This window comes from Sinohyriopsis cumingii, chromosome 13 (genome assembly GCF_028554795.1).
Source record: "Sinohyriopsis cumingii isolate HCF-2022 chromosome 13, ASM2855479v2, whole genome shotgun sequence".
NCBI classification, from domain to species: domain Eukaryota; kingdom Metazoa; phylum Mollusca; class Bivalvia; order Unionida; family Unionidae; genus Sinohyriopsis; species Sinohyriopsis cumingii.
In genome coordinates this window covers 70,786,943-70,809,067 of record NC_142973.1, presented here as the reverse complement: position 1 = coordinate 70,809,067, position 22,125 = coordinate 70,786,943, and the positions used below count along the sequence as shown (strand labels likewise).

At 35.1% G+C, this 22,125-nt stretch overlaps 1 protein-coding gene across 1 annotated transcript in view; it reads left to right on the top strand.

Annotated features, from left to right (window-relative positions):
• The first annotated feature begins 248 nt into the window (after positions 1 to 248).
• Positions 249 to 22,125, top strand: part of LOC149785807 (apoptosis inhibitor 5-like) — a 53,841-nt gene continuing 31,964 nt past the window's right edge. Inside the window, exons 1-4 of the mRNA XM_089979743.1 lie at positions 249 to 410; positions 12,102 to 12,263; positions 17,417 to 17,582; positions 20,541 to 20,692. Of these exons, the coding sequence (XP_089835869.1) occupies positions 342 to 410; positions 12,102 to 12,263; positions 17,417 to 17,582; positions 20,541 to 20,692 (549 nt within the window). The 5' untranslated portion in view covers positions 249 to 341. The remainder of the gene's footprint in view (positions 411 to 12,101; positions 12,264 to 17,416; positions 17,583 to 20,540; positions 20,693 to 22,125) is intronic.

The window sequence follows — 22,125 nt, the reverse complement described above, 5'->3', positions numbered from 1 at the left end:
GGAACTAATACTTTTTATCTGATTCCATATATTTGTCTGAAAGAATGCCATCAGTTCTGCGTAGATGATGTGTTTACAGTACATTATATTTTTCCACACAAAAAACAAAGTAGTTTACAGTCAAAATATGAATATGAAATTATACACGAATTTCCTTGTGCATTATGCAAATAAATTACACAGCACTCAGACTGTTCTGCAGAATTTTGTTTTAGCATTTACCGGAAACAGCATGTGCGCAGAGGAAGTTGACATTTCTGCATACGGTGCGCAGTTTTCCGTTGTTTTGTATCGCGAAGTTGCAATTGTAAATATTGGCTACATATTGACAAGTTTGCATCATGGTGACTGTCGAGCAACTGTACAAAAATTTTGGAAATCTGGCGGATGCTAAAGATAAAGCAGGAGAGGTGAATAACATGTCAAATTACATATATAAGCGTCCGGCGTTTCGCAAAGGTTTTAGCTTGGGGGGGGGGGTGGGAGTCTACACTGTACAGTTGTAACATTCAAGTAAAGAAAAGTGCAGGAGTTTTGCTATTTGAGCTTTGGCTTATTCTGATCATGTATTTATATGGAGCTGATATTTTTAGCACAATTAAGGTTTGTATTCACACTTTTGCCCCCAAATAGATCTCAAGAAAGCGATCGATCAGTGGAGAGAGAAAGTCGTTCAGTAGCCATGCAGAAGTTTACCCGGTAGGTAGTCCTACAGTGTAAGACTTATCACATGTTTATTTTTTAGTGCTACGTCTTAATACCCAAATAGCAGCCTTGTATAGTGTGTTCCGATGTCGGTTGACATCGGAACGAGGAGTCAAAGTTCCAGGAATATCTCTCACTCTTGGCGGCCCATACCAACAATCTTCCACAAATTGATATGTACTTAATATACTTACTGTGCTGATTTTATCGTGGTTGAATCAAAATCTGACATTTGCAAATGGACACAATTTCATGTTCTGTTGACAAACATTTAAATTTGTTGAAATACGATGGTAGTCGAGGTATGCCAAAATAGGTTCATGTGGGGGATATGTTTCTTGAATGAAATGAAACATTGCTTACAGTTCCAATAGGTATGATATATTTTTGTTGTTTTGTTAAAGAATATTTCAACATAACCCAATTTTGGCATTCCTGGCTTTCATCGCTTTCCAGCCAACTGAAATGTAGGCCAACAAAATTTGAAAACGGGTCCATTTCTTTTGTGAGAATTTGAATTTATTTCAGAAAAGACACCATAGTAAGTAAAGTCTCACTAAAACATTATGACTTTACTTTGTAGAAAAGCATCATTATTGATTGCCACTCGTGTGATATGATCCTGAAAATTTGACTTTTGTTACAATGTTAGTCGACATCAAAACACACTACACAGCACCATTAGTTAGGCAGTAACACTCAGATGCCCAAAGCGTTGAAGTCGTACATATAGGACTAACCTGGTAGGGTGAATAACTGTCAACACAATGGACTAGGTTTCCAATAGTTCTTTTTTTGCATGATTGTTTGTACTCAACAGTTTGCGTCATGCATGTAATTAGTGTCATTTATAAACAGCAAGTATCCCAAATCTTGTGTATCTGGCTGTATTATAATTTTTGACTGAATAACAGAAAGTTGGATAGTCTGAGTTCCTCTTACCAGTCCCACCTCATTTTTGATACTGGTCAAAATTTATATTGGGATGGGGGCCAAAGCCAATTGCTTATAAAAAAAGTTGGAATTTACCATTTATTAGTGGGTCTGGCAAATGTTAACAACCTTACATTGAGTTAGACCTGCATGAAAGTGATAGGAAGATGATTTATTTTGTGATAAATTGTAAGTATATTATTTTTTATGTCTTTACTCTGTTGACCTACAAGACAAAACTATGCCAGGAACTCTAAGAAAAAGGCTGGGGACTCTGGAGTTCCATGAGTACTCATCCAGAAACTGGTTAATTCACATCATAGTCCCTCTTTGATTTTGAGACCTGCTGTTCTTACATTAAGTAACCATCTTCTTACATGCCTTGCCTGAATTACAACCATATTAAAATTACGTGTTGAATACATATGTGCTGTCAGCCTCATTTAATGGAACCAGTTCAGAAACTGACACACGTGGAAAAAAAAGGAAAATTTTATTCTGCACTAAAATGAGTATTAGTCCAAGTATCTGAAATGTATTTACTTTTTTGTGTAAATTTAATTATTCATAAACCAAGGTTAGGAATGGCGAGCATTTTTACAATACGTGTTTCATTGATGAAAATAGTAAACAGTGGCACAGAGTTCAGAGTGATATTTGATGATTGTAAGAGCCAAATCAAAGAGTTTCTTTTTAATCTAAAAGTACTGAGCAAGCGGAGGAAAGATACAGTGCAGCTCACATGTAGTATTTCTGGAACCCCAAACACAGTGGTACAGGTCTTAATCCCATCCAATATTACTGTGGGATGAAGCAACAAAATACATCAACTCACTGCGCCTTGGCTTGCACACCAATGACATCTCCACCACAGAGCTGATCATTGGCATTACTGATTGACATTTGAACAGCCAATCAAAAAAGACCACTCATGGAAAGACGAGTGATGTCATGATTGATTTACAGTTAAATACCATTTCAGCAATCAGTGATCTTTATTTTGATCATATATATGGAATAATAGAAATTAACTTTAAAGAAGTCTAGCATATTTCATACATTTAGAAAACATGCATGCTAACTTGACAAGAGGCACACCTTGTTGAGCTTCTCTTCAACAGTGTAAATTTATCCTACTGCTTAAGCATGAAAGGTAATCCTCTGAGGTATGGACAGTTAAATTCCAGATAATAGCAGCTTCTGTTTAAAAACACAACAAAAATGAAAACACTGAATTTACACTTAAATGTGAACCACTTCGTTCAATTTTGGATGCATGTGTACTGTAAGAGACTGGCCTTTTTTTAATTTCATGTTGCTAAATTATTATTTCTGACTGTAGTTTTCATTTTATTCTTTCATCACAAGATATGCTTGTTTCAAGTAAAGCTAGGAATGGCATAGTGTCCTTTTTTATGCTACAGATCGGAATAAGACAACAGTTTTTGAGCATCCCCCACTACCAGTTTAGGAACTTGAATGGTCTCTTGCTATTAAAGACTTGGCTTAGCAGATGTTTAGCAGAAATCAAGGCAGTGACCATTGTAAACACTATAAAATGTTTGTGTCAGAGATGCATCTGTATCACACAAATGACTTGGCACATTGCACTTAATGTCAGGGCAGATTGGGGGTTGGGGTTTAACACCCTCCCCAGCTTTAAGGGTACACACACAAATTGTCAGTTACTTGTCCCTTGAAGTTTGACCATTGTTTTATTCTTGCACACATTTTTGTGTATTATGCACACTTTGAGTAAATAGTCACATAGAATTTTGTTTTGGTGCCATTTCAAGGAAACTCTGTGATCTTTTGAAATTTTGGAAACACCCCACGCCACCCCAACACTTGACCTGGTCTTTCCCTTTCATGGGGCTTAAATTATGGTCCAGTCATTAACAATGGAAGTTTTATTGATTGACATTTGAACAGCCAATGAATGAAGACCACCCACGGAAAGATCGAGATATCATCAGAGGTCTCAGTAGGATTTTACAATTTGGTGTCCAGGAATCCTATTTTGGTACAAATATTAATACCATCAGCAAAGGTTGCAGTCCCCTCCCATAAGCATATTGGCATAATGTCTTACACTTGACTACTGTCCCATCTAAACTATCAGTTCTTGCCGCTTTAGCACTCTTCTGAATCCCATTACAATCTTTGTTAATTTGCCCTTAACTCCAAAATAGTTATCCAGATTTGCAAATGACATTTTGTCAAAGTCTTGACTTGTCACAATTTCGATGTCATGTGCACTACTCATTTGGCTACATTAGGAAATGAAAAAGATCATGAAAGCTAAAGTTGTGCTCTTGATGTACTCTTATAATGTCCACATGTACATCTCTGGGTCTTTCTGCCTCATTTGGTCAATGTAAATATCAGCACATTTTCCACAACTCAGTGCTAGTATAATTTTTTGAACATGCCACCCAACTATTGGGTCATGTTCTTTTGATGTACTCTAATAATGACAGCATGTAAATCTGGGGGCCTTTCATCCACTGAATTCTGGCATTGTAAATATCAGCACATCTAAAATGATCACTTGATCAACACATTTTACCCACTCAAGTGGTTGAAGCAGGACTGACAAGCCTCTGAATTTGCCACCCTGCTATGGCATCCAAATATGCTTGATTAAGCATTTCCAAGCTCTCTGGTCATGCATGATTTACAACCAGATGCCATTTCAAGAATCAAGTGATCTTAATTTCTATGAAATATATAAAAGAATAAAATAAAAAATCTTGTATATTTCTGTACATTTAGAGAAGGTTGATAGACTTTTCCAATGTTTCCATTTTTACTTTATTCAAAGAAATCTGAACAAACTTGATGTAACGACCTGACAAGAGGCACACTGTATTGATCTCCTTGATCAGTGTAAATTTATCTTGCTGTTTAAACATATAAAGTAATCCTCATAGGCTTGGACAATTAAATTCCAGTTGATAGTCCCCTTTTTTTTAAAACTCCCAAAACAAGAGAAAATTTTGCATTTATAAACCACATAAAAACTCATTAAAAAAGGCTGAATATACATACTAGTTCAATGTTAACATACACATTTGCTGCAAAGGACTGGCCATTTTTATTTATGGTGCTCGATTGTTGTGTCTGACAGGTTGATTTTTGTTCTTTAATTCATCACAAGATGAATTTATTTCAAATACGAAAAGGAATGACATGTCCTTTTTTACAATACAAATCTCAAGTTCAGCTCATCGACTGCTCTGGTGGCCTAGTGGTTAGAGCGTCCACCTCGGATGCAGGAGGTCATGGGTATGATCCCCAGCTGAGTCATACTAAAGACGTATAAAAATGGTACTAATAGCTGCCTTGTTTGGTGTTCAGCATTAAGAGGTTAGTGTTATGACTGGTCAGCCTGGTGTCAGGATAATGTGACTGGGTGGGACATCATGCTACATGTTTGCGGCATGATGCCCTAGTGCTGGACATCACTAAACTGCCACACTGCAAACATCGTAGCGATATGATTGAAAAATTGTTAAAGCTACGTTAAAGATCCAAATCACATCACACACACAATTCAGATCATCCCTCTATAATCCTGTTTTGGATCTCAGAAGAAATAGTACAATATATTACTAAGAACTTTTGCATGGGGTAACTATTGGAACTTGTGCAATGTTGTTTCACTTCAGTCAAGTATGAATGCGATTTTGTTGTAAAATGTTTGATGTCTTTCATCATCATTTTGTTCACTGCAGTGAGTGCAATATTACTGAATTTCGTGTGATACTTAATAAATAAAGTATATTGCAGGAACTGCAACATAAATAAGGAAATATATGTGTCTGTCCATTCCTATAACATAGTATTTAGAAATTTTTAAATAAAATTCATTGTGCTAAATGTACTTAAAATAGAGCCATTAGCATAGCTGCCAACCCTCAAGAATTTGGCATGAATTTCACGACTTTTTCAGCGATTCACGCCACAAGCCAAAAGTTCACAAATTCTCCAATTCTCAATTATTTTAAATCTTTAATAAAATGACCGATTTCCTGTTAAGCGCTTGTCGTGATATTGGCATTTGCCAGGACGGTTCGGTCCTGCTGGTCACGATATTAGTAGAGCTACAGCCCATTAGTATAGTTGGCCCGGTAGCAAGCATTTTAGCCTATTTTAGTCTATATGTATAAGAGTAGTTTAACAAATGCTTTTGAGAGAAACTGGGGCCTAACTGGAATTTTGTTCCACGCATGTTTCACCAACACTGATTTGAGTTGGACATAGAACACAATTAATTTTACTATATGTTCTCTACATTTGTTTCGTAGTACTGACCTTTCCACTGTGAAAATCAATGCAAATCATGTTAATCTAAAATACCTTCAAAGATGACTTCACGGTGAAGTTCTTGTCAAAGGTTGTCCTGCTTTTTTTTGAGATGCTGGACTGTCAACAGAGCAGCATGTAAACAGAACACAGATTTCACTTCCGGATCATCACCAAGGCCTTATTACTCACTGTGCACTGTCGCTGAAATACATACAGACAACAGCACCCTGAGCTCATATTATCAAGAATAAACAATTACCTTTAAATCCCTACCAAAAATGCATAAATAAAAACTCTATCACAACCAAAATGAGAGAGGAAAAATTGTTCTAAAAATGAAAACTACATTCGTGGGTACTGAACTGGAAGTACTAATTATGACCCGATTCCAGCTACCGTTCGGCATCGCATGTAAGATCTTGAAAATGTCTTCACCACCAAGGAAAAAGAAATATATTGCTCAAAAAGTGAAGTTTAATTTGGAATATATCAAAAATTGGCTGTGCATTCTGCCATTAAACGTAAATATACATCATGCTTTTTGCACGCAGTGTGCCACAAATTTTAGCATTGGGCATGGTGGCAGAGACAATGTGAGGAAGCACATTGGTTGCAAAAAACACATAGAATTTGTGAAAATTAAGAATTCGCAGATTTCAGCTCTGGAATATTTTATGCCATCGGCGGAAGACCTGCAAGCTACCAACGCAGAAGCATTATTTGAGAATTTTCTTGTTGAACACAATCTACCTTTATCAGCTGGAGACCATGCTAAACATTTGTTCAGACAAATGTTCCCAGACTCAGAAATCGCTTCCGAATTTTCATGTGGAAGAACCTAAAGTGCTGCAGCTCCTGTGCATTCCTCACAGCAACAGTGACAACTAAAGAGTATTTTGTCTATTGAGGAAAAATAGGACAGACATTAGGGCCTCCTTAGTTGCAGAAAATTTGTCAGCAATTTTAGTCACCAAGATCAACCAGCAGGCAAGAAGTCTGAACTGTTTAGAAAACAAGTTTACGATCATGCAGTTGAGGAATTTCAAGTCTGCCATAGTATCATGTCTTGATAAATAACCACAAAAACAAGTGAAGTTTATGAATACCATAACAAATAGAAATGCAGATATATTTCTGCATATATGTAGTGTTTTAGTTTTATATTGCGATCTTGATATAGTGTAGTATTGACTGAGTGGATGGAGTTATTGTCATGGTATTTTTCACTAATTCATGTCCAAATTCACTACTTTTTATCCCTGTTTTCACTAATTAAGAGCCTGGAAGGTTGGCAGCTATGCATTAGCACTTTCCTAAGATTTTGTTGTTTTAAGTAGAGGATTCTGCAGTATGCAGTAGAAAGCACTAAACCAATTTGAGATGAATGTAAAGACTAAACTTGGTAATAGGTCTTTTATTTGCCTAAGTCATTACATAATGTTAGGGAAATTTAAATTTAACATTCTTCATTTTATCATGAGAGAGATATTTGAAATCAATCCCATATCTTCCACCTGATCCATTTTAGCTGCAGTGCAGGATAAAAAGTACTGAAATCAGCTAAATTATATTAAAATTTGGTTTTCATGATTTATTTTGTTTCAGTAGCCAAACAATCCAGTAGTCACAAACAGGAATCTGTATTGAAATAATTAAATTTCTTTGATTTAAATTACTTTTAGACATCATTTCCATGTGACTTTAGTTTTTTTCTAGCATGTTAAAAATTTTGTTATATTTTTCCTTACAAGAATGAATAAATAATAGGACACATGGATACAACCATGCAGAATATTTTAAATTATCGAACACTTAAGACTTGATAATTTTGCACATTGTTATTCACTTCAACATGTTGAGGTCAGATTAATTAGGAACAATTACCAAACTTCCACTGCTAATGATAGGACTGTAATTTGAACTGTACAGTACAACCCTCCAAGTCAGAGTGTTATAAATGCTTCTTTTCCATACTGAAATTGACATTGTCTTCTGAAGCTAACAGTTTATAACAGTTTTTACAATGGTCATTTCCTTTATTTCTGAGGAACATCCGCTCAAGCCAAGTCTTATTAGGGAGAGACCATTTAAGATTCTAAAGGGTTATTTTATTTGAAACAAATTTATCTTGTGATGATTGAAAGGATTAAAAAAATTCTGACAGAATAATATAGTCATGTAAATTAAATGACCAACCCCTTACAGTACAAATGCAGTCAGAATTGAAATAAAGTTTTCAGCCATGTATATGCATATTCAACCTATGATTGGGTCATTACTTTTTAAGGATTAAACACCTAGGTAAGTGTAAATATAGTTCAGCACCTGTCATCAGGAATTTAAAAATACATGACTCAGATGATTACTTTTAATGTTTAAACAGTAGGATAACTACACTGTTCAGGAGAAGCTCATCAAGGTCTCTTCAAGTCATCCTCTAGGTTATTTTGTATGAGTGCTTTGGATTTTTAACGTAGCTTTAAAAAAAATTTAGTCATATCACTATGAGGTCTGCAGTGTGGCTGTTCATAGTGATGTCAGACAGTGGGTCATCCTTCCATAGAGATGTAACATCATGTCCCACCCAATCACTTTACTGACACCAGGCAGACCAGTCATACCTTGAACCTCTTAATGCTGAGTGCCTAGCATGGCAGCTGTTTTGTACCATTTTTATAAGGATTTGGTATGACTTGGCCAGGGTTTAACAGGGATGGTCCTGGCTTTTAAAAAGCTGTCGCCAAAAAAATCGCCAACCTCAATATTTTGTCGCCAATTTTCAAAAAGTGTCGCCAGAACAAGTAGTGTACATTTTTCCTTGTGTTAATTTAGTCTATTAATGTAACAGGCAATGAAAATTACAAAAGATGGGTTACTTAATTCTTTAATTACAACAAGCATTAACAAAATGTTACAAAGTGTTACATGAAGATCCGTCGCAATTTTAGGGCTGCCCACTTGTTGAATGCAGTTTCAAAGTCTAATTTTTCACATCTGTACATGCTGATTCTCATGAAATTCTCGAGAGATGAGATGCAGAGTTTATTTCTGATGTCAGTTTTTATGAGGTTCATCTTACTGAATCCATGTTCACAGTCCACAGCACTGACAGGTGACACCAGTAGTCTATCAGCAGCCCCCCCCCCCCCCCATGGCTAGCTTAACAAAGCTTGTAGTGAATTGCTTCCTAAATCCCAAGAATGATCACTGAATGCTGTATAAATTTTCTCAACAAACAAAATAGGATCTACATTCCCACGAATGAAACTTACACGAATCAACACCTGGCCATATTGGACCGTATATATAAGCATAAATTCACACCCAATTTAGAGATTCTTTCACTCTTGTATTTTGAGAAATAAATAATTATTATTAATTATGCAAAACTGGTTGTTGTTTTTGTTTTGTGCTATTTCTTGTTTCGGAGTTTAAGTCTCAGCAGCCGTAACACGGATTGATGGCAAAAGGAAAAGATCAATGAGTAAAATGCTGCACTGGTGACAGACATAATTGTGATTGAGATTTTTCCATTTGCTTTGTATTTGTACACAGTAGTCGGTACTTCAAAGGTTATCAGTTTTCTATGAAGGTTCAGCAAAACTATTGTACTGGTATATGTAAAAAAAAAACAAAAAAAAAACAGAAGATTTAGCCATTCAATTAATTGTATCTGTTATATTCGCGTCTTCAGAAGTCGGTCAGTTGTAGGTATAGTTCGGTAGCATGATTGACTGTATCACAGCATACTTGGCCCAGATGTCAGCATAAGCAGATTATGATGTAACAATGCACTGTAAAGATGGGGTTGTCAATACGAACAAAGGATTGTTTGTGTAACAGATTGATTCCAATGCATTGCTTAGTCAAGTTTGTGGCTTCCTTTCATTCTCCCTTTTAATTTATCCAGTCCAAATCTATGATTGTATGTACAAATTAAATAACCAAAAAGTCTGTTGCCAAAAAAATCACCAGATGGGATATTTTTGTCGCCAATAAGGAAAAAAAATCGCAATTTGCGACATTGGCGAAGCCCAGGACGATCCCTGTTTAAACAAGTGAGCTTCTGCATGCAATGTCAATGCTCTAACTATTTAATCCGCTGGAGTGCTCAAGTTTGTGTCGATTTCTCTGACTAAAGTAAAAGCATAAATTTCCTGCAAAAGGTGATCAGCTTTTTCTAAACGAACTAAGTACAGTGGTATTAGTACAATTTTTTAAGTCACTGACACTGTGTTCATATTATCTCAGATTTGATTGACATTATATCTTTTACATTATCTTCGTTAGAACTAGGAAATGTGTATAATCATATGATATTGATGTAGATAAATTTTACCACTCTAATTCCATGAATGTCTAAATAGCACACATGGTTGTATACAATCAACCATGCTTATTTGAAAAAAGACCATGCCCACTCTTGTGTTAGTCATCCTTGCCTCAGCGAGAAAGCAATGTGTGTCAGAGTAATTCTCTGTGAGCTGCTGTGACACCTCTGTCAGGACCTGCATAGAGATGTGGAGGTTTTTTTTATCCTTTCCAACCCATTGTGATGTATGGGGTCCCAAAAAAAAAAAATGCATATGAGCTGTACTGTATGTTTAGCAGTTGGATATTTTATGAGATTTAGACTTGAACATCAAAGTTTCTGAGACTGAATCATTAATCTAAAAATGATGCACTTATTTCTGTAAATAATGTATAAATATTAGAAGATTTGGACAAGAACACAAAAAAATACATGGCTGTTTAGACAAATTTATTTGGAACAGTTGGTGAAAATTTCATGGAATTTCGTTGGATATGAGAAGATAAATTAATGTTAAGAATGATTGCATGCACATCATGATGTGATGTTTGCAAATTTTCTAATTAGTTAAAAAAATCTTGGGAGTACAAGCAGCTAGACACAGGTTAGTGATGCTGGGGTATAGCAGCAGTACTACTGATAACAGTGCCAGTGCTGGGGCTGAATGGATAAGGATATGGTCCATACATTGGGTGAATCAAGCAAAATATTTTCCCTTGAGTTGGTCATTTCACCTAAATACAAATGATGTGAATTTCATCTTGCTGTGATTTCAGGCCATTCTCCCAAACCATTTTTTACAATACAGCACATTAATAAAAGTCACATTTTGTGTAAAAAAAAATTCTCCATCAGAGGGGAATGTGTAAGTTTGAAAAAAAAAACTATTGTGCTCTGCATACAAATTGAGTACTAATTTGATGGTCATAACTCCAGTAAATTTTATATTGCTGTCAGTGAATCCAGGCATTGGTCCTTGAAAAAATCAGTGACAGATTGAATTTTCATTGTCCAGTCAGAAGTGAATTATAGCATGGTCTAATTGTATACGTCTATTGCTGATAAAAGTATTAATTTTAACCAGTAGTTCATCAATAAATGTATGAAAAAAGGACTTGTGTAATGGAAATATTTGCTGTTTTTCAAGTAACCTATTTTCAAGGTCACTGGTTTAAACCTTGATATGAATTTAAAATTAGATTCCATAGTCCTGTTTGGAGATCTAACAGACACTGATAAAAGTTAATGTTTTGTTGATCTTTGGAATGCCCTACTTGTTTTTATGAAAGGTTATCAGATAAAGTGCTGCATTTCATGTTAGGGAGTTATCATTAATAACAGTTTACCAAACAACACGAGTCACTTTCCAAAATTTGAAACTTGTGATTTGAATATTGAACAAGTCAGCAGAACATAGCATATTATCAGTGTCCATCAGATCGCAACATATGAGTGAAAGTCTGAGTTTAATCAGTGACTTATAATTTCTGATGACATCAACAAAATTTGTTAACAAATATTAAATGTTCAGATGCTTCTGGCAAGGGAATTGCCTTATTGGTTTTAGTCACATTATATAACTAATATTTTTATTGTGTATTTAGACCATATAATTTTTTTTTAAAAAAAACTACTTAAGACTGATCATCAGCTTGAATATGATTCTTAGGCTTGGATTTTGACTCACTGTTTTTTGTCTTGATGAGTCAAATGACTTCCATGAAGCCATTTGTAGATAAAACACTGCATTATGATTAGTTAGTTTTATATGCAGATTAAAGAGAACATGCAAAGTATTTAAAGTGTTTTGATTTAATTTCATTTCAAATTTTCCTTTCAGCATGAGGTAGATTTTTTGTCCATCTTGAGTGCTGTCAAGGGTGGTCCTGGTGAAAAGAGACTAGCCTCACAATTCATTGCCAGATTCTTCAAGTATTTCCCTAAACTCTCACATCAAGCCATCAATGCTTTGTTTGATCTCTGTGAGGATGAGGATGTAAATGTAAGTATCCTTACAAGTTTGCACTCTTTATCTTTACCACTAGGAATGTGATCAGGCATATATTACTACTGTGGTCCATGTATCAAAATCCAGGAAAGGTTTCTCTTAAATGCTGATATAAACAGTAATTAAGAGTAATGGCATTTGTGGTGTTGTCTTTCAAGTAATTAGGCCATAAATTGCGTGTTTACAAAGTAGCTGTCTCAAGCGCATATTTTCAGAAATTAGTTTTGTTTTTGTATTCTGAGGTTACCCTTGTGATGTCATGTTGCCCCCAACCCATCCTCAGAGGCACTGCCTTCACACATCACCGTGTTCACTGTATTTTATGGATGCTTTACTTTTTTATTTTTAATATATGATGTTTGTAGATTTAATGAATAGGTTTACTGTCTCTTATGGCTGCCCAAAAAGAGGGCAGAAGAATGGGAAATGTGTTTCTTTTCATTTGTGATGTACCCAGTGATACATGTACAGTACACATAATGTACTATGGAAAATCCCTGTTCCCACAGTGGACCTTAATTCTTTTCATGCTTTTTCCATCATGGAGAGGACTTAGTGGTCATTGTAGACTTTCCAATTTATGGCTCACAGTGGATGGGTTAAGTTTTGTTATCCCAATTTTAAGTCACATCAATATAATTATGTAATCATAGACATAATTGCAAAAAATGATGATGATATATTGGATGTACGGAAGAAATTCAGTGCTATTGTAACATGGGAAAAATTATTTCTCCACAATCACACAATCTAACTGGCCTGGTCCGTTTTATCTTTGCTTATTATTGTACTAGGTCAAAATTTGTTTGTGACTCAATGCTTGGTTTTGCTTCCCAATGATTCAGAGCCATTTGCATGATTATGGGCATAGTTTTAGTAATTTCAAATTGTTTGCCTCATTGTCTTTGGCAACAAAATGTTTTATCTGTATTCACATCAACTTATTAATATAGATAATTGGGTCAAAATGTAACAAAGTAGTAACTAAACTGATAAACAGTATTCAGTTGACATTCAGGTGCAGCTATACCTAATGAAAATCTTATTGCCACTCCTTCAGAATAGATCATTATATTGATGTAGGGTTTTCACCAACCGATTTCTTGTGACATCTAGCTGGTCCTTGATGAAACTTGTTCCCCAGAGACGTCCAGTACGGTTATTAATAATTCTGAATGGATGGTCATGTTGGCATGGGATTTTCACGAAAACTCTTCTAATGGTGTCTAGTTTGTTCTAAATGGAAATGGTACTGATTTTTTTATCCAGTATGGCTGTAACAACAGCTAATTTGAAAATCTGATCACTCTGGTCTCAGAGATGGTTTCAGCACTCTCATTTAAAAAAGAGAAATAGTCTCATCTTTAATTGCTGGAAATTCTTTTTATACAGTAGATTATCAAGCCAATGGATGGACTCTTGTTAGAGTTATTGTAATTTTTGTTTTGTATAGCTTAATGCATTGGATGACACACTCACATTAGTGCAATTTCCCCGTACCCTCTTTTTGATGGATTGTCATGAATCATAGTAAAGTAATTATTTTGTTCATTATCTGAAGATGTGTAGATCAACAAAATCACTGTTATCTTGGATTTTTGTTAGAGTCTTTGCTTGTTTTCTCTAATAGCAGGGATCATTCTGGGCTTCAGCAGTGTTGCAAATTGCAATTTTTTTTCTTCCTTATTGGCGACAAAATATACCAACCGGGACTTTTTTATGGTGACAGCCGATTTGGCTGCTTAACTTGAACATACAGTTACGGATTTGGAGTGGAGAAATTCAAAGGGACCACAAAAGGAAGCCACAAACTTGAGATACACAATTCACTGTAATCTATCTGTTACATAAACAAATCCTTTATTCATATTGACAAAGACATCTTTATAGTGCATTGTTACATCATAATCCGCTTATGTTGACATCTGGCCTGAGTACTGTATGCTGTAATACACTCAGTCATGCTCCCGGACTATACCTACAATCGACCAACCTCTGAAGATGCAAACAGAAACAATTGAATGACAGCTAATCCTTAGGTTGTTTTTTTTTAAATGTACCAATAAAATAGTTTTGCTGAAACTTCAGAGAAAACTGATTATTTTTTAAGTACTAATTGCTGTGTATAAATACAGAGCAAATGGAAAAAATCTCAATCAGAATTATATCTGTCAACAGTGCAACTTTATCATGTTTAAACGAAAGTTTACTGTTGAGTGTTCATCGTCTCATCCAAAGAGTAAGTTAACAAAATTAACAGCATTTGGATTTAGTGCAAATTCATCAGACAACAGTCTCTGAACCTGATGTTATACCTGACAGACCAACATCACCTACATGTAGTGATGGTAGTAATGCTTCAAGTGCAACACCACATCATGATGAACAGGTCAAAAGTTCCCAAACATTTATTGATAGCTGGTAACTTGGGTGTCCATGGCTGCGATATGATACAAAGTTAAAGCAGATGTTCTGTGATATATGTATCAAGGCACAAGTTGTCAATTCATTTATAACTGGCTGTACTATTTTGAAGAAGGAGTGTGTCTCCAAATATGAATCCATGTGGGGTAATTTTGCTCATTGATCTTTTAGTTTTGCCATCAATCCTGTGTTACGACTCCCGAGACTTAAACTATGCAGCAAGAAATAGCAAAACAAACAAGTTTTGTGCAGTTGAAAACAATTCATTTCTCAAAATACAGGAGGGAAATAATTAAATTAACTTACAGCATGGTGAATGAATTCCTATTTCCTAAAAGTCCTTTCAATTCCAATAGTTCCAAGAAATCTGAATATGTTCGAATGAAAATTGCCTCTTTTGTGTTGAGGTTTCAAATGTACCGAAAGACTTCCAAAGAATTAAAAAAAATAAATTTAGTTAATATGGTACAGTTATTCCAGAGCGTCATGCAAAAATTAAAGCTTTTCAAAAACCAAGTGTTGGGAAACTGAATCTGAAAACATGCAGATTGGGACATACCATCGGGAAATTTTTGCGGTATATTTAAGAATCATTTTCACTAAATATTCACAGGTTTTTCGGGACCAATACATGTGAAATTATCGCCATTTATCCCTGTGGAGTGTGTTATTACTACACCCCCACCCGATGCCCCCATTTCATATTTTGGTCAGCTGTGCCCAAACTGCATACTAGCTAAAGGTTAGACTCAAGCCTCATTGACAAAGTAACCGCTTGTTCTACAGTGATTGAAAGCACTAGCAATTGATTGACAAATAAACAATGCCCTTTTTTGTTATAACTAACAATGCCTAAAATGTGTGTGAATTTATGTTAACAGTTCAAATGTGGCCTCAAGCTACCATACATGTGATAACTATTTCCCACCTTTTATATATGATCTTATTTCCTTATTGTTAACTCATATATGCATATAACACTGCTTACTAAATAACATATTTATTCCGAACGAGTTTTGGGGGTCACATATGCTCTGTGATGTTTCTTCGTTCCTTCTTTTAATTTAATGATGGTAATTAATGCTTATATATATGGTACATTAATGCCAGGTGTTGACTCGTGTAAGTTTCATTGGTGGGAATGGCGATCCTAGTTTGCTTGTCAAGAAAAATTCTAGAGCATTCAGTGATCATTCTTGAGATTTAGGAAGCAATTCACTACAAGCAAAGCATGTAAAGCGTGGCAAAAATAAATTTCTGAACTCCTGGTTGACAGAGATGTACTTTGTGAAGCAAGCTATAAGTAGGAGGGCATCTAATTCCTGAATGCATGAAATCGATGGTTGCATTATATGTCACCTATCTTACATTGCAAAGTACGAGCATAGCCTAGGGTTTTAGTATTAAAATGTCATTAACTAAAGTTCATTACAAAACTATTGTTTGGAAAATAATACACATAATATCGATTTGCTGAATGCATGATGTTTCTATTTTCAAAAAATGAGAGAGAGAGAGAGATTTGTCAGGAAAGTAGATATTTTAGATTTGATAATGCATTTATTTCAGGTGACAACAGTCATACCTATGCACTAACTGTGATGTTGGATGCAAAGACCATGGAAGTAGTGCAAAACAGTCATGTAATGATTTGTTTTGTAATATTATGGCTGTATTGCTTGTTGTCAGTAAAGTAATAACTATCCCATCTTTTTCAATTTGCATTTCCTATTACATTAGTAGACTTGGAAAAATATTCACTACTTGTTCAGGCGACAATTTTTGAAAATTGGCGACAAAATATTGATGTTGGCGATTTTTTGGGCGACAGCTTTTTAAAAGCCAGGACTATTGCTGAATAGCTTAATGAAGTTTATGACATACTCTTGTTTGCAAGTTGTTAAAATTACTGTGAAATTTGGTACATATTATGGTCATTATCTAAATGTGTTCATCTTGACAAATTTTTGTCAACTGATGAGTTTTATAGGAGTTATTGCCCTTTTTACTTTCAGAAGGATGCAATATATTTAGTACATGTACATACACTGGTAGTTATTAGAAGTTGTGCATTTTACTAGATCACTTGATTCATTTTTAGAATAGTTATGTGCTGTTGGTTTAATGTAGATTCATCTCCATCATGGGGTAGGGGTGGGATATTGGAGGGGCTGTGGTATATTGACATGAGCAAATTGTACACCATTAATTCCTGTACTTTTAATACAAACTTGATATATGCAGTAAAAGCAAGAAGATAACAGGTTTTGGGCTGTTACTTGATCACAGTTTACTTGATCACAGTTGGGATGGATTTTGGAGAGTATTGCATAATGTGAAACTTTTAATTTAGGCATTGACTGAAAATTGTGTGAATCCACAGTTGTTTACTCAGCAAACTTGGTCTTGTTTAGTTATTAATTCATCTTGTCATTCATTCATGAAAGCTTAAACATGGTTTGCAATTGTATTTCTCACATGATTTTGAGCAAGGTAAATTTACCAGTAATTTGGGGTATTGTCAAAACTGCTGATAGCTGTTTATGTCATTGTTTACATGTAAGGACATAAAATACGTAGAACAATATTTCATTGGCTTATTTCATATTTACCATCATTGTTTTATTAATGATTATTGGTATTTTCAGGATGGAGAAAACAAATAAGCAGTACTATAACTTTTGTATATCATAAAATTACTAATGTCCATTTTATCTTGTCAGATCCGTAAGCAGGCCATTAAAGACCTTCCCAGTCTGTGTAAGATTAATATAGAGCATGTACCAAAGATTGCAGAGGCACTGACCCAGTTACTGCAGTGTGATGACCCTACAGAACTGAGTTTGGTCCAGTCGTCACTGTTACAGCTCTTCACTCTAAATGCCAAAGGTATACATTGTAAACATTCCTTAATTAATCCTGCATCCTAAACTATAGTATTTCATGTATTTTTCATAATATAAAAAAAAACAATTATTCTTTTCAGTATGGAAATTATTTGTAACAAAATATTATTATTTTGGAGTACTGACTGTACAAAAAATAAAGGGTTTAGACTTAAACAAGGTTTATGTGACACATGATGCTTATCAACCTAACAGCACTGATGTAAAAAAAAATAAACATAACATTGCTTTGTCTAATGTTGCTTTCTACCAAAGTATTTTTTGTTTGTTCTCAAATACATTATAAATTAATATGTGTGTGTGGGGGGCAATAATGTGTCACTGTGAAAAATTATGTCTCTTCCGAGTGTATCTTTTTAAAATATTTGTTGAAGTGGGCAAATTTATGAAGATGATCCAGGTCAGATCAGCTCATAACATTACTTGCAATTTTAGATATTTGTTTCAATGAGTGTCTACATACAAGAGATGGAGAGAGAGAAAGAGGGAGAGGGTTACATGGTGGTTGTAATCTTTATTGTTCATTTACCAAATTATTGTGATATTCCTTTCATAAACAGTACATGTGTAGTAATATATTCCATGGCTAATTAAAACCTGAATAAATAAATCGTTCTTATTGTAATTATGAGATCCCTTGTCACATGGTTATGCTGACGTATTATACAGGATAATTAAATATGCTTTGGTCTTTAGCTTGGTCTTTTCTAGTAAATACTGGATTGAAGACCAGATTCTCCACGGCAGATCAGATTAGTGAGGCTCTATGTAGGGAAATGAGGCTCCCCATGAGGTATTGGAAATGTGTCAGACAAACCCATTAGTTCAGGGTCCCGAGTGGCCAAGTGGTCTAAAGCGCTCTCCATTACGGATCACTGCCATCTCACCTCTGTATGTGTGGGTTCGAGTCTAGGATTCGGCCGATGTGGGTATGTGAGAAAGCTTGCCGGTAGCTTCTCATGGGTCAGTGGTTCTTCCCGGGTTCATCCTCCACCATTAATACTGGCCGCCATACATAGCCTACTATGTGCTGAAAAATGGCATTAAACCCCACAACAGCAACAAACCCATTAGTTAAGTTAAACATTTGCACAAAGTTAGCAGATAAATATTTATATTTTTCACATGTAACTATACCAAACATACTCAGGGCCCTGAGTGGCCGAGTGGTCTAAAGTGCTCTTCGTTACGGATGACTGCCATCTCACCTCTGTCTGCGGCGGTTCGAGTCTAAGATTCAGCCAATGTGGGCATGTGAGAAAGCTTGCCAGTAGCTTCTTGTGGGTCGATGGTTCTTTCAGGGGTTTTCTGGGTTCTTCCTCCACCATTAATACTGGCCGCCATGTATAGCCTATCGTGCTGAAAAATGGCGTTAAACCCCACAACAACAACAACAACAACAACAACCAAACATACTCATATTGGTCATTTTGCGTATCTCAGTGATACATCAATATTTTTTGGAAGCCATTTAAAATGTGAACTTTTGCTTCTTGATGCAAATAAAAAAACATAAAAATATTTAGTGAAATACAATAATAAAAGAAAGAACTGATCAATGATTATAAATGACAGCTATTATATTTTGTTGATCTTCTGTCTCACTATTCATTGCCTGAGATAAGAACTTGATAAGAGTTAATCCCTCTTCATAACTTGCTTAGCAAAACAATATCCTGGCCATTGGAGGTACCTAAATCATACTTTGGTATATTTTTGAAGCCATCTGAAATGGGAACCTGTCTTCAATTTTAGCCTCAAAAAGTCTAATAAAAATAATAGATAAATAAAAATACAACAAAAACAATGATTTTAATTTCTTATTCTTTGTTGTAAAACTAAAATGGCAATATTTTTTATCACTTTGGCAAACATAAATCTTCAGTCGAACATTATTAAAAATAATAAGATTTGACTCCAAAAAAAGTTTTGTCTATGAAAAAATATGATACATTTAATTAATTATTATTGTTATAGCTTGATGGTGCACAAAAAAATTAAAGGGTATGAAGAAAAAAACTTATGAAATATTGTAAATCCTAATATTAGGCGTCATTATTTATGGAATTGTTTTCAAGAGTAATTTGACAAACAAGGTTCCCCATGTGTCATGTTTACATGCCATTGAGGTGGTACCCTACTTCTGATCTCTATAAAGTTTACTTCATTTATGATACACCAACGCAGGTTATATTACAGAAAAAGAGAAAGATGTAGTTCTGCAATGACACCAAATGATTTAGAATTTAAACTTATGAAAAATACAGCATGAAAAGTATGATTTTTGGGGTCTGGTTATTTTTGGCCCAAAATGACTGGTTTTGGAACTGGAGTTTAGACTCTTTGGCCTTAGATCTAAAGCCAACCAATCTGAACTGCACATGGACAGCTAAACCTTTGCAAGATTTTGAGTAAATAGGGGGCCAGGACACAAAAACATAGGTCCAATCAAGAAAAATAAAAATCAGATTTTCACCCTTTTGCATATACACAGGTAAAATAGCCAGTTTGAAACATTGCTTACACAACTGAACATATGGGCCAAATGAAAATCTATTGGAAAAGGATGTGTTTGGGTGCAATCAGAAGTAAACCCATAAGTATATTTCCTACCCTCATTTCAGGCAGAAAATCTCCAGGGGACAATAAATTATTGACTTTTTTGCAGTAGTCAAATTCATTAGCTGTACTAACACAAAATCGTTCCTAAACCAGACAGTAAGGTAAGAAATACTTTGACCATTTTTATGGACGTGGCTAGTATTTAGAACTGTCTTATTGGAACAAAAATGTTCAGAAAGTTTAATGATGGTCTATTTGGGGTAATGTTACCATTGTTTTATACATATGGGTTATAGTATTCTTGTTACTTTGAAGGTATGGAAGTGCTTTACAGGTTTATTGTGGAAACATTACAAGAATGAAGTATTTTTCTTTGCAGGCGCTGCCCAGGGTATTTTCTCCCAGCTGCTGGGAGAGGATGAAGCCATCCGTGAGAAGGCCCTTAAGTTCCTGGCTACCAAGCTAAAATCTGTCCCAGAAGAGGCTTTTAATAAAGACACTCAAGATCTCATCATAACTGAGTGCAAAAAGGTCAGGCTATTTTAGTTTTACTCTTCATTTGGCAGAAAGAAAGTCATATGTGTTAATTTTCTGGTGATAAGAGCAGCAGTACCAGCGTAGTCAGTGGGAAAAAGGTTTACATTAGGTTTTTCAATGTCATATAACATACATGATAACTCTGTTTGCATGCTGTTCCTATTCCCCAGTACTTTGAAGGATGCAAGATAGGCTGGAATTGTGGCGAAGAGGATACATGTTCAGAATTGTATCCGATCAGCCCAGAAGTGTCTTTAACAAGGCTGTTTAACATCAAACCAAATCAGATCTGTTTGGAGCAAAGACGTTGTTTTGTGGAGTCTGTTTTTTCAATAATTAAGAACACATCACTCTGGTGGCCTAAGTGGTTAGAGTGTCTGACTTGGATATGGGAGGTCACAGGTCATGTGATTGTTGACAACAGAACAGGAACAATGTTTATTTTTTTAATGCCACTTGGGGTAAGCCTTTAGCTCCATGTATGAGGTGTGACAATTGTTATGTATATTTTATTAAATTAAAATTCCATTACATGTTATTGTAATGTAACTTTGTTTACTGGATCTGACATTGTCCAGAAATTCAGTTCAGTTCTGTTTGACCTGACTGTTATTGATAAACACCTCATAATAGAAACACTGTATCTAGTTTCTGACCTTGATTCTGAACCAGTGATAGTTTTGGTAAACAACTTTTTTTATTATTATTCTATCTGAGAGTAACAATTATTAAGTCAAGGCCATACCTGGATGATGTGATAATGAAATTTATATGAAATTCAAAACTGGGATAATATTTTCTGTAATTCAACAAGAAACTGTTGACATAACGGCACTTTGCAGGTTACAGGAGACGTCATCAGGATTCAGACTTCTATTTTTTGATTCTTGTATTATTTTTGGATTTGATTCGTAAAACCTATGTTCTTTTTTTCTTCTCCATTTTTCACATGATATTCTAGGGAAATAAATTATTTGTTAAATTTACAAAGCTTGTTGTCTTCACTCTTTTCTGCTACTTTTTGTGAGAGCCTAGACTCGTAACACAGTAAGTAAAATTCTCTTTGCCTTCAGGAGAAGGAAGTTCAGAGTCATACCTAGCACTGCCTGTGAGGCATGAATATACAATATCCTGTATTTCATCTGTGCTTTCTTGCCGTATGTGATGGTGTATTATTTGATTCATGTACTGCTGGCTTAACTGAATAAGCAGAGAGTGTACTATTGTAGGTATGGATATACAGCCAGGTGTACCACCGACTATCATGGCATTTATCATCACTGTCTTCTGTTCTTAAATTCTGCCAAGTGGTCAGCTGTATGAATGTGCGATATATGACTACAGTGGTCATATGTCTGTTATCTTGGACTGGTGAGCTGGCCATGTATTCTGATAGCTACATTATCTTAATGCTGAACATTCCACAC